Genomic DNA, 14193 nt, shown 5'->3' with positions numbered 1-14193 from the left:
AATTGTTTTCTCCCTTAGACCAAGCGTACACATTTCTGACACCTATCACCCATTTCTATCAGATCCAAGAGAGAACACAGTGTCAGTACTTGATGACTGGCAAACAATTTCTTCTGAATAACTTTCTCCTATCCCGCAGAATATCCTTAGGATGGGTTCCTGTGAACTCTCAGACACAGCTAAAAGTGTCCTAACATGTGGCCTCCAAGTTGATCAGGCTGCCTAGAGACATCAGCAGCAGCATGGCTCACACACAGCACATCCAGCACAGCCAAAAAACATCTGCAGCTGGGTATAGTGTCTAGCTCACACCTGGTAATCCCAGTGGTTTGAGAGGCCAGGAGGATCACCTGAGCCCAGGAGTTTGAGGCTATAGTGAGCTATGATTGCTGCAGTGAGCTACAACTGCATCACTGCACTCCAGCCTGGGTGATAGAATGAGACCTCTAAAAAAACACATTGAAAAGAATTTGCTATTTTTCACAACCACCTACATTGCTGACTCATGTTCAACAGTCTTTTCTTCTGTCATCCCAGTTTCCAAAACAACGGCTATAATCATTGATCTCTTAATCTGTAGTTTTTAAACTAGAGATTAATGATTGTTTCTTAGGTGGCATTCTTCCTAGGAGATTACAGAGCACTCAAATGAGAGATTTCATAAACCCCAGCCAACACATGGTCAAAAACCCTGCCACAGTCACCCACTGCTACTGGCTTCTTTAGTGTCCTACTCAGGTCCCTTCCACATTTCACCTGGGCTTGACTCCACCTTCTTTCTTTTTTAATTTTTGAGACAGAGTTTCGCTCTTGTTGCCCAGGCTGGAGTGCAATGGCACGATCCCAGCTCACTGCAACTTCTGCCTTCCAGGTTCAAGTGATTCTCTTGCCTCAGCCTCCCAAGCAGCTGGGATTACAGGCACCCACCACCACACCTGGCTAATTTTGTATTTTTAGTAGAGATGAGGTTTCACCATGCTGGTCAGTCTGGGTCTCAAACTTCTGACCTCAGGTGATTCACCTGCCTTGGCCTCCCAAATTGCTGGGATTACAGGCGTGAGCCACCATGCCCGGCCAATCCCACTTACTTTCTAGCTCACTGATAAGCTGATTATTGTGTAACTTGACAGCCCGGTGCTGTTCCACCTGATCTTCCAATTCAAATATGGTTTCTTTCATATCTTTGATCTCTGCATCACTCTCTGAAGCTTTTTCTTGCAGCTTTAGGCTGGTTCTACTCAGCTGTTCTGCTTGGTGATCACATATCTCCTTCAGGTATGAATAATCCTTTTCCACCTAAAATAAAAGGAAGGTTCCTTGGTCAATTTAACAACAACAAAATTCCCACAGTGACCTGTCCACTAGAAGCCCAAGCCCCAACATGATGCAATATACCCATGTAACAAACCTGCACATGAACCTATCCAATCTAAAATAAAACATTACAAAAAGCTCCCCACAAGTCAGCAGCAAGCTCATGACCACAGTAGCAAAGATGCTCTTGGCATGTGCGGTTTCTTGCATTACCTCAGAAACAGCCATGGCTGTGAATAGTCAGAGAAACACAATGTATGCTCCCAAAGGACTGGATCCTGTGACCCTACAAACAAGAGAGAATCTGCACGCACTTAAACATTCCTCTTTCCGCAGCTGGAGAGAGCAATGCTTCCCTGGGAGGCACTGGCCCTGCACCAAGAGAGCTGCCTGGTGCAGCCGCCCTCACCACACATCTGCTGTGGAGCAGCGCCCTCTGCTGCTGAGCTGTGAACAACATCCCTGAAATCAAGCTAATTTGCAAACCCCCAGGTCCCCTTACACATAAAGATACTTGTAGTTGCAATGCTTCTTTAGAGGAATCTCTAAAGATTCTTTATCACATTCATGCTCTATCACAGCAAAAATGTGATAGATAATGCCAACAGAAGGCACACAGAAACGTGCATGCACCAGAAGCACAAAAGTGGCACAGCATAGTCGTTCCACCTGTTCAATTTTTAATTGTTAAACACTTTAAATACACAGAAAAGCACCAAAAATAATCATGCACCAAAAATAATCATGCACCAAAACAGATTTAACAATAGTTAAATGTTGCCACATTTGCAAAATCTTTTTACTTTAATAAGAATTTCTTAAAGCCTCTACCTTCCCTTCCACCTCAGAGAGTAGTGAGTATTATCCTAAAATTGATATGTGGTTATCCCTTGAATGATTTTTCACTTTTACTATATACGTATGTGTCCATGATAATATGCAGTACTGCCATTTCATACAATGTTATACTACATTGTGCTTTTGCAGTGGATTATACTGTATCTGCATTATACTGCATGCTCTTGCTTTTTAACTGTTTTCTATTCTTTTTTTTTTTTTTGAGACGGAGTCTCACTCTGTCGCCCAGGCTGGAGTGCAGTGATGCAATCTCAGTTCACTGCAATATCCACCTCCCAGGTCCAAGGGATTCTCCTGCCTCAGCCTCCCAAGAATAGCTGGGATTACAGGCGTGTGCCACCACACCTAGCTATTTTTTTTGTAGAGACAGGGTTTCACCATGTTGGCCAGGCTGGTCTCAAATTCCTGACCTCAGGTGATCCACCCGCTTCGGCCTCCCAAAGTTCTGGCATTACAGGCGTGAGCCACAGCGCCCATCCAACTGTGTTTTTTAAATGTATCCATACTGATTGATACACATCATGCTGGTCATTAACTGCTGCGCAGTATTCCACTGTCTTTAATATAGTGTTTTATTATTACAAAAATGCTGCAATAAACATCATTGTCCCTTTTCTACAGTGCTTCAATTAACATTACTAAATAGCTGTATATTTACCACGTAGTCTAAGCTTGATGCCTAATAGACTTCTTCCTAGACTTGGGGTGGGGGTGGGGTTTCTTTGTATGCAATAAAATTTTTTTCCAATTACATTTCACGTGCAAAATCTTCTGGCTATAAGCTCTATGGCAACAGGGACTTCTCTGTTTAATTCACCATTGCATCCCCAGTGTCTACACAGCATCACACACAGGAGGCATTTAATGAATATTTAATGAATGAATGAACACTGGGAGGCAACACTGCAGGGTCATTCACTGGGAAGTTGTGATAAAGGATAAGGAAGGGAGGGGAGACCTGGAGACAGAGCAAGATGGCTGAAAAGACTCCTCCAGCTATGCACCCTTCCTGCAGAAACACCAAATGGAATTGCTATCCACATAAGAAAGCATCTTCGTAAGAATAAAAAATCAGGTGAACGATCACAGTGCCTGTTTTTAACATCCTATTAAGGAAAGAAAGAGGCACTGGAGAGGGGAGGAAAGAGTCTTGACTCTCCAACATCCCCTTTCCTCATTCCTTGGCAGCAACCACATGGTACAGAGATAGCATCTGGTGCACCCATGGGGAGGGAAAGCACAAAGATTTTGAGACTCTGTATTGGAATTTGGTGCTGTCCCATCATAGCAGAAAGCAACACAGGACAGAATTCAGGCAGCACCCATGGAAGAAGCCTTTAGACCAGCCCTAGCTAGAGGGGAATCTTCCATCCCAGTGAGAATCTGAGTTCTGGCAAGCCCCACCTCTGTGGGCTAAAGTACTTTGGAGTCCTAAGCAAGCGTGAAAGACAGTCTAGGCCATAAGGGCTGCAATTCCTGGACAAGTCTTGGTGCTGTGCTGGGCTCAGAGCCAGTGGACTTGGGGTGCACATGACCCAGTGAGACACCAGCTGGAGCAGCCAAGGGAGTGCTTGTACCACTCTTCCCCCAACCCAGGCAGCACAGCTCACAGCTCAGGGAGGAGACAGAAGAGTAAAGAGGACTTTGTCTTGTAACTTGGATACCAGCTCAGCCACAGTAAAATAAAGCACCAGAGTCCTGAAGCCCCCATTCCAGGTTATAGCTCCCAGATGACATTTCTGACACAGCCTGGACCAGAAGGGAAACCCACTGTCTTAAAGGGAAGGACCCAGTCCTGGCAGCATCAATCACCTGCTGACCAAAGAGGTTAAACATCAGTGGTGCCAACACAGTACTCATCATGGGCCACATACTGTACTGGCTTCAGGTGTGAGCCAATGGGTTTCCAGCTGTGGTGGTCACAGGGAGAGACTCCTTCCACTTGAGGAAAGGAGAAGGAAGAGTGAAGGGGATGTCATCTCACAACTTGGGCACCAGCTCAGCCATAGTAAAATAAAGCACCAAGCAGGCTCCTAAAGTCCCTGATTCTAGGCCTTAGTTCTTGCACAGCATTTCTAGACCTGCCCTGGACCTGAAGGGAGCCCACTGCCCTGAAGGGAGAGACTGAGACCTGCTGACTAAAGAGCACTTGGGCCCTGAATAAACATCACTGGTGCTGCCACAGGCCTGGGGTGATGTTGGGCACTGGGATCCCTTTGGTTTGAGGAAAGGAGAGGGAAGAGTAAAGGACTTTGTCTTTCAACTTGGGTACCAGCTCAGCCACAGTAAAATAAAGCACCAAGCAGACTCCTAAAGTTGTAGACTCCCAAAGTTGCGGACTCCAGGCCCTAGATTTCAGATAGCATTTCTAGACCCACTCTGGGCTAGAAGGGAGCCCAGCACCCTGAAGGGAAAGACACAAGCCTCGCTGTATTCCTCACCTGAGGACTAAAGGACCCTTAGGCCTTGAATAAACATCAGCAGTAGCCAGGCAATAGTTACCACAGGTTTTGACTGAGACCCAGTGCTGGGCTGGCTTCAGGTCTGACCCAGCACAGTCCCAGTAGTGGTAGCCACAGGGGTGCTTCACCTCTGCTCCAACTCTAGGCAGCTCAGCATGAAGAGAGAGACTGTGTATTTGGGGGAAAGTAAGGAAAAGGAGCAAGAAATTTTGCCTGCTAAACTGGGAAATTCTCCTGGATCTTATCCAGGACCACCAAGGTGGTATCTCTATGAGTCTGCAAGAATCACAGCATTACTGGGCTTGTGGTGCCCCCTAATGCAGATAAAGCTGCAGTGACCAAAGCCTTAGATCACAACACTCAATTCCCTTTGAATACCTGGAAAGTCTTCTCAAGGAAAACAAATACAAACAAGTCCAGACTGCGAAGATTACATAAATCCCGGACTCTTCTATGTCCATCTATGAACATCCAGAAATTTATGACATACTGAAGAATGCATGAGTCTCAACAGCATAACTGCTCAAACAGAAGAATTAGTGAGCCGGAAGACAGGCTATTTGAAAATCTACAGAGGAGTCAAAATTTAAAAAGAACGAAGCACACATACAAGATCTAGAAACAGTCTAAAAAAGGGGCATATCTAAGAGTTATTGGCCTTAAAGAGGAGGTAGAGAGAGAGAGAGACTGGGGTAGAAAGCTTATTCAAAGGCATAATAACAGAGAACTTCCCAAACCTTCAGAAAGATATTAATACTTAATTACAATAGGTTATAGAACACCAAGCAGATTTAGCTCAAATAAGACTATCTCAAGACATTTAATAAACAAATTCCCAAAGTTCAAAGATATTGAAAGGATCCTAGAAGCAGCAAGAAAAAAGAAACAACAAACAAAGGAGCAGACTTCTCAGTGGAAACGTTACAGGCCAGGGAGAGAGAGGCATGACATATTTAAAGTACTGAAGGAAAAAAATGTCAAACATGAAGGAGAAATAGTTTCCCAGACAAACAAAACCTGAAAAATTTCATCAATAGCCAACAAGAAATGCTAATGGAAGTTCTTCAATCGGAAAGAAAAGGACATTAACAAACAATAAGAAATCATGTGAACATATAAAACTCACTGGTAACAGCAAATACACAGACAAATAGAGAATATTGTAACACTGTAATTGTGGTGTGTCAACTACTCATATCTTAAACAGCAAGACTAAAAGATGAATCTATCAATAGAAACAAAACTGAAGAAATGAGATCATATCAAGTTAAAAAGGAAACAACCAACAAGGTGAAGAGACAGCCCAGAGTGGGAGAAAATACTTGTTCACTACCCATCTAATAAGGAATTAATAACCAGAATATATAAGGAGCTTAAACAATTCAAAAATCTAATCTGACTAAAAAGTGGGCAAATGATCTTATTAGACACTTCTTAAAGACATGGCAAACAGGAATATGAAAAGGTGCTGAATGTCGCTGATCATCAGAGAAATGCAAGTCAAAACTACAATGCGATACCATCTTACCCCAATTAAAATGACTTTTATTCAAAAGTCAGGCAACAACAAATGCTGGGGAAGATGTAGAGAAAAGTGGACCCTTGTACACTGTTAGTGGGAAAGTAAATTAGTACAGCCACTATGAAAAACAGTATAGAGGTTCCTCAAAAAAAAAAAAAAAAAAAAAAAAAAAAAACTAAAAAGAGAACTACCATATGATCCAGCAATAGTACTTCTGGGTATACACCCAAAAGAAAGGAAATTAGTTTAGTAAAGAGGTATCTGCATTCCCCATGTTTATTGCAGCACTATTCACAATAGCCAACACTTGGAATCAACCTAAGTGTCCATCAGCAGACAAATGGATGAAGAAAGTATAGTTCATATACACAACAGAGTATTCAGCCATAAAAAAAGAATGAGATACTGCCACTTGCAACAACACGGATGGAACTGGAAATCATCATGTTAAATGAAATAACCCAGGCACAGAAAGATAAACTTCATATAGTCTCACTCATTTGTGGGAGATAAAAATTAAAACATTTGAACTCATGAAGCTAGAGTGTAGCATGATTATCAGAGGCTGGGAAGGGTGGTGGGGCAGGGGTGGAAATAGGGATGGTTAATGGGTACAATATAGTTAATGAAACCTATTATTTGATAGCACAACAGGGTGACTACTGCATTGCATGCCTGTGTCAAAATATCTCAGGTACCGCATAAGTGTATATACCTACTATGTACCCATAACAACTAAAAATTAGAAAAAAGTCTAAGAGGGAGGAAGGGAGGAAGGGGAAGGAAAGGAAAAGAGAGAGAGAAACAGCCTGGGAAAGAGCCAGAGGGCCCTGCCTGTGCTCAGAGGTCAGCTCTGGATGGTAATATAAAATGGATCATTGCAGGTTGTAGCCCAAAGCTTGAAAGCTGCTCAAGTACATCAAGATGACTAAGGACATACATTCTGGAGCCAGACTGCCAGGGTTTAAACCCCAATTCTAGTGAATCAAGCCTTGTATTCTTTAATCCCTCTGCCTCTGTTTCATAATCTAACAACTGGCGGGAGAGGGGAGGGGGGCAGTGCAGTTAAGTGAAATAATGACTTGTAGAGATTATCATAGTGCCTGGACCATATAATAGTAAAAGTCAGTAAAACTCATTCTTTCGGGCCAGGCGTGGTGACTCATGCCTATAATCCCAGCACTTAAGGAGGCCTAGGCAGGTGGATCACGAGGTCAGAAGATTGAGACCATCCTGGCTAACACGGTGAAATTCCCACCTCTACTAAAAATACAAAAAATTAGCTGAGTGTGATGGCATGCACCTGTAGTCCAAGCTACTTGGGAGGCTGAGGCAGGAGAATCATTTGAACCCGGGAGACAGAGGTTGCAGTGAGCTGAGATCACAGCCGCTGCACTCCAGCCCAGGCAACAGAGTGAGACTGTGTCTCAAAAAAAAAAAAAAAAAATCACTCTTTCTGTCACAAGTGCCTTATATATTACATATACAATACTACATAGTAATGTAATACAGGTCCATTTGATCAAGAAAAATCATAATACATAAAAGACCAAAAGTCTTATATCCTAACTACTTTATTAAACAGAAGATGACTTTACTTTTTTTTTTTTTTTTTTTTTTGGAGTCAGGGGACAAGGTCTTGCTCTGTTGCCCAGGCTGGAGTGCAGTGGCATAATCACAATCATTGTAGCCTCGACCTCCTGGGCTCAAGCCATTCTCCCCACCTCAGCCTCCCTCACAGCTGGGAGTAAAGGTGTGCATCACAATGACCAGCAAATTTTTTTTTTTAAAGATAGGGTCTTGCTATGTTGCCCAGGCTCCTAGGTTCAAGTGATCCTCCCACCTTGGTCTCCCAAGTGCTGGGATTAAAGGCATGAGCCACTGTGCCTGGCCAGATGACTTCTAAGGAGAAAAGAGGTACTGCATTTTAGATCCTGGAAGGCTGATAGCTGAAATCAGTTGAAAAGCAGCAACAGAAGGTAGGTTTTGAGTCTTGCAACCTGGGGCAGATTGTGGCCTTCTGCATAGCTGGCTGGCTGAGTGTTGTGGAGTCCTCAGGCTGGAGTCTAGAAACATGCGTGTGATTTGGCTGGGACTACTGTGGGCTACGAATTAAACTGAGGATGTAACGAGGCAGCCTAGAGGGAGAGTACCCTGAGAAAGGCCTCTGCAAGCAGTTGAGGCTGCTGCCCCTCAGAAGCTCTGCCCCTCTGCCTCCCATGGGTAGGTAACTTGGCATGGGGGAGGGCACCTGCAAATCAGCATTTGTTTCATATGCACCCATCATTTCATCCTTCTTGGGTGTTGGAATAATTATCTCAAATTTAACAATATATTCCAGAAACTTCTTTTATTTACAAAAAAAAAAAAAAAAAAGACAAGAATCAAAAAACAGAAACCCTTAAGTAACTTCACAACTTCTAACAAGGGCTTGCTAAGTAATAACAGGTGGATTTTTTTATATTCATTTAACAGATTAACATAGGAAGAGAAGGGAAGTTTCAAGTGAAATTAAATCACTTGAAAAGAGTAATCCAGCATGTATCAAGTGGCTGAGAACAAAGCCTACCCTTCCAAGACTGCAGGTGCTCCAGGCCCTGCTTACATTGTGGGTCTCTCTGCTGGCCAGCTCCTTTGCATTTCCCTTGCTTGAGATTTTTTTTTTTTAAGAGATGGGGGTCTTGTTATGTTGCTTAGGCTGAACTCCTGGGCCCAACCGATCCTCCTGCCTCAGCCCTCTGAGTAGCTAGGAACTACAGGGAGACCACCCAACATGCCTGACTGGCCAGCTCCTTTTAACTTCTCTATGTCAAGAGACATTGTCACCTAGCAATGTGATTTTCAACATTTCCCTTGAAAAAAGAAACCACTCTTGTGCATCACAAGCAACTCCCAATTTCAAAGATCAATTTTCTGTAGATATGGAGTCAGTGGAATTGCACTATAAATAGATTCAAACAAACTTCCCAGGAAGGCCACTATTTCCTGCAGAGAGGACAGTGAAAGCCGCTCCTTTCCAGCAGCATGGCAGCAGAGGCCCCCAGGGAGGGCCCAGAGGACAGGCAGTGTAGCTCTGAGGTCAGATCCCTCTAGAATTCTAGCAAGGGTCACCTCCTCCACTCCCCAACCTCCACCCCATGCTAGTCAAGACACTTATGAAAAAAAAGAAAATCTCAGGACCCCCAAACTCCTTACTCGGAAGATAAAGTTAAGCGTGGAGGCTGTCATGCTACTTGCCATCCTCTCCCCAAATGAATCTATTGCTTTACAAGTCTGGGTCAAAGCATTAAATCAGACATTCACCAGTGCCCTAAGGAAAGGCGAAAGGCCTCAGGCAACTCCAGATGAGTGTTCCTGAAAAGAGGAAGAGCTTCATGCTCGGGGACCCTGGGGATGCACTCCCAGACTGCGGATATTAAGAGCACTCCTATGATGGTGGCAACACACCCATCTACATTCTTCTCTCAGAGGGGTAAACAACTGGTTGTGATGGTTTGCCCAACAGGTAATTTGACAGTACTGAATAAACATCTCTATCAGAACATCTACATAGCTTTCTTTAGTGTAATGAACAAAAACACAAAGGAAATCAAGCTAGAGATCATCTAAGAACCAAGCTCTTCTCCTGCACAAAGCAGCCGTAAGAATAGAGACTAAAGAGAATAAGGAATTAGGTTTATAGCTAACCCAGCAACATTGTCAACGTATCAAGAACCAAGAAATCAGAATATTACAGTAAAAGCATGCTGTGGCTCAAACGTTTCAGTGTTAGTTATTTTTAGTAAATTTTTATAACAAAGACAGTATTTTGAAGAATTATGCCCTGGCTTTGAGAAATCATTTAACCCTTCATTCAAATATTCACATAGCAAAAACATGGTACTGTGGAGACATAAACAGAATGATATCTTATAATAAATTCTGAGTAAATTCCAGTAACATTAAAGTTGTACAGATAGTGTTATTAAAAACCAGCACAAGTGGAGAAGTGGGTATGACCAACAGGAAGATATCTGACTCATAAACGCCCCATAACTGCTTCTTGTATAAGTCTGTCATTTCAGTTGGCTTTTGACTTAATCTGGTGATTATATAGTCCATTCAATCAAGTTATCTCGAGTGCTTAAAAAGAGATCATCTACCAGAGCAAAGAACTGTCAAGAATTCAGAATCCCACCTGCCCATCTTCAGGGTCACCTCCTCCTCCAACACTGTGGAGACCACTCACAAACCTCAGCAGATGTGAAATGCATTCGTGGAACATCCTGGCTAGACATGTTTCTATAGCTTCTAAAGGTACTGGAGGGGCAAAGAGAAACATCAAGCATGAGGTCCCTGCTTTGGAGGACTCTTGGCCTAGAAGGGGAGGGGCTTCCGATCTCTGAGGCTGGATCAGCAGGTGCTGACAGTAGCCTCGGCTTGCAGGCCTGGGTATACTTGCTGGCTCCAGCAGACAACTCTCCCTTCTCAAACCTGCCCCATATTCTGTGTTCCTCTCCCAGGAAGGAGCACAACCACATATTCAATCACACAAACTGGAGATCTATGAATGGGCTGAAATGCCTTCCTCCTGCCCATCCCTGACATCAAATCAGTCACCCAACCCTACTGAACCTCCCTTCTAAACATCTAATGTCTAAATTTCTTTCCAGGCCAGATGTGGTGGCTCACGCCTGTAATCCCAGCACTTTGGGAGGCAGAGGTGGGTGGATCACTTGAGGTCAGGGGTTCGAGACCAGCCTGGTCAATATGGTGAAACCTTGTCTCTACTAAAAATAGGAAAGTTATCCAGGAGTGGTGGTGGGTGACTGTAATCCCAGCTACTCAGGAGGCTGAGGCAGGAGAATCGCTTGAACCCAGGAGGCGGAGTTTGCAGTGAACCAACAGATGCACCACTGCCAAGATCCATCTTAAAAACAAATAAACAAATAAATAAAACAAATGTCTTTCCAGCCCTCATCTTCCCACCCAACCCACTCCCTGTTCTGCCCTTCATTCTTTCTCGCCTGTGGCCAAAGTCATCTTTCTCAACTGTAAACGTGATTCTGTAACTCTTGTTTAAAATTCCTTCGACCAAAAGCACAAACCACCAATGAAAAATAGTAAACTCAACTTCATAAAAATAAAAATTAAAACATTTTGTGCCACAAAGGACATTATCAAGATAGTGAAAAGATAACCCACAGAATAGGAGGAAATATTTGCAAATCATTTTTCTGGTAAGGGATTTGTATCCAGAGCATAGAAAGAACTCTGCAGCACTCTGGGAGGCTAAAGTGGGAGGACTGCTTGAGGCCGCATAGCGCGGGTTCCATATGTATAAAACATGAGTTCCATATGTATAAAACATCCAGAAGAGACAGGTCCACAGAACCAAAACACAGATTAGTGGATGCCAGGGGCTGGAAGGGAGGTGGTCTTGGAGGTTAAGATTTCTTTATGGGGTGATAAAAATGTTCTAAAATTGATTGTGCTGATGGTTGCACAATTGTGTGAATATACTAAAAACCATAGACATATGTGATTTATATGGATTATATCTCCATAAAAGCTATTAAAAAAATTCTTCAGAGACTCCCACTATCTTGAGGATAAAATCCTAACTGCTTGGCTGTAATCTCCTCCAGGCCACTTCCACCGACCACCTTGTGCACTCCAACAAGGACAAACTACCTGCATCACTTCCTCCGTGGCCAGGCTTTCTGACCTTAGGACCTGCTGTTTTCTTCCAGCAGCATTCCCAGAGTCCCTACCCCAACATACTCAGGGGTCAACTCACCCCCTCTCCCCTTAAGATTCAGGTTAGAAGTCAAAGGAAACAACATTTCTTGATGACTCAGGTTTTCACTGTGAATTTCTCCATTGTATTATAATCAGGTAAAACTCTCCCGGTTCAACAAAGCTTTCAAAGGTGGTTTTCTTCAAATCAAAGGGCTTTGGCCTTATGACAACAGTGACAGCATATTAATTGGAGTCTTAGGTCTGCTTTAAATGTTTTTCTGTCTCTGCTTTCAGGTAACTGGGAAGCAGTATAAATCAGTGATTAAGAGTAAGAGCTCTGGGTACCTTGGCTCACTCCTGTAATCCCAGCACTTTGGGAAGCACTGAGGTGTGGGAGGATCATCTGGGGTCAGGAGTTTGAGATCAGCCTGGTCAACAGAGCAAGACTCTGTCTCTATGAAAAAAAAAAAAATTAAAAAATTAACGGGGTGTGGTATTGTGCACCTGTAATTCCAGCTACTTGGGAAGCTGAGGTGGGAGGATCACTTAAGCCCAGGAATTCTAGGCTGCAGAGAGCTATGATCATACCACTGTACTCCAGCCTGGGAAACTGAACAAGACCATGTCTCAAAAAAATAAATAAATAAGCGCTCTAAGGTCAGACCCAACTTTGAATCCTGGCTTCATTTCATCAATTCATTAGGCTAATAACTTAATCATTCTGTTTGCTCAACTGAAAAAAGGTTAGACAGAATCAACAGCATATGGTTAAGACGAAAAATAAGATAAAACATGGAAAAGCTCTAAGAATGCCTAGCACATATAAAGCCCCAAAATATTAGCTGCTGTTATTAAGATATAATAAACTTTATTTTTAAACATATTAACATAATTATAGCAGTCTCTCAATTCTGTTGCAAGTTTTTCTGACATTCATTCATTCATCTGAAAAGTATTTACTGAATACCTAATAGATGGAAGAAATTGCAATGCTAAAATTACATATAGTTTAAAAGGAAAAAAACTTGGAATGACACTTGAGTAACTTACCATGAGTGATACAGTTTGGCTGTCTCCCCACCCAAATCTCATCTTGATATCCCACATGTTGTGGGTGGGACCCAGTGGGAGGTAACTGAATCAGGGGGCAGGTCTTTCCTGCTGTTCTCCTGACAGTGCATAAGTCTCACGAGATCTGATGACTGTATAAGGGGGAGTTTCCCTGCACAAGCTCTCTTCTCTTGTCTGCCACCACGAGAGATGTGCCTTTCACCTTCTACCATCATGAGGCATCCCCAGCCATGTGGAAATAAATGTAAGTTCATTAGACCTTTTTTCTTTCCAGTCTCAGGTATGTGTTTATCAGCAGCATGAAAACAGACTAATACAATGAGTAAGAATGTGGGGTGTTTCTGTTTTGGCATCTAGCTTGGCTACTGCAAAACTCCCTCTGCTTGGTTCTTCGCCCCGTTGTGAATAGACACTGCTGATAATCAGCCACAGTTCATTCTTACTGGCCTAAAGTTGAATTATTATTATTTTGGTAATGCTGCTCCACCAAGGGAGAGGAGAAAATGTTAGTTTATTTACACTTCAGTTATGGGGGAGTAAGGCTGTTGGAAAACTCAAAGATGAGGATAAACATCTGTATTTCACCTTTGGGAGCACAGAGGCAAGCTTCAGAAGCAGGGTCTGTGCCCTGGTAGGGACCTTTCAAAGCAGCAAGGCCCCACTCAGGTGCTTCCCAAGAACTCACACTGGAGAGAGAAGTGCTGGGCAACACCAGGCTCACAGATGAGTCCCGAGGTCATGTGAACGGAAGAGAGGGTGCTCTCTTCATGTGAGGCCTCGCCTCAGGAAAGGCATTAACATGTCCAGGAGAAAACAAGTCCATCAAGGGGGAAGCAGGGTCAGGCAGGACTGGGAAGCAGCCCCCTGTGGATTCACAGGTAACAGCAAGGGGTCAGAGCTACAGGTTCTGAAGATCTGCCCAAGTGGTAAGACCACCCTTCCTCAAACCATCCGACTGTCTCCACCAAACTTCTGCCCCTTTTTAAGGGGCTTCAAGAACAGAGATCTAGGGGTGTAGGGGGAGGACCTGGCAGACATGCCATGAGCTCCAGGCCACATGCCTGTCACATCCCACATAATAAAGGCTGCAGGGGCATTCTGGCTTTGTAGTTTAATCTTCAGAAGATTCCACTCCTGGGGCACAGCTGACTCTGCACAGCCAGGCTGAGGCCTGTGACAACTCTCCCCAGGCCACAGCCCCTTGAGCAGAGGCTTCCTGGTGTAGCGTCTGTGGGGCTCTCCCCA

At 43.6% G+C, this 14193-nt stretch overlaps 1 protein-coding gene across 7 annotated transcripts in view; it reads right to left on the bottom strand.

The window, feature by feature from the left end:
- SPECC1 (sperm antigen with calponin homology and coiled-coil domains 1) overlaps window positions 1–14193 on the bottom strand; it is a 308899-nt gene that overhangs the window by 93549 nt on the left and 201157 nt on the right. For all 7 annotated transcript variants that reach the window (XM_064378212.1, XM_064378211.1, XM_064378209.1 and 4 more), the window contains one exon: window positions 1089–1296. In XM_064378212.1, the coding sequence (XP_064234282.1) occupies window positions 1089–1296 (208 nt within the window). The remainder of the gene's footprint in view (window positions 1–1088; window positions 1297–14193) is intronic.

This window comes from Aotus nancymaae, unplaced genomic scaffold (genome assembly GCF_030222135.1).
Source record: "Aotus nancymaae isolate 86718 unplaced genomic scaffold, 86718_ANA_hifiasm-v0.15.2.pri h1tg000018l, whole genome shotgun sequence".
Classification (NCBI taxonomy): domain Eukaryota; kingdom Metazoa; phylum Chordata; class Mammalia; order Primates; family Aotidae; genus Aotus; species Aotus nancymaae.
This window is presented reverse-complemented; position numbering and strand designations above follow the sequence as displayed.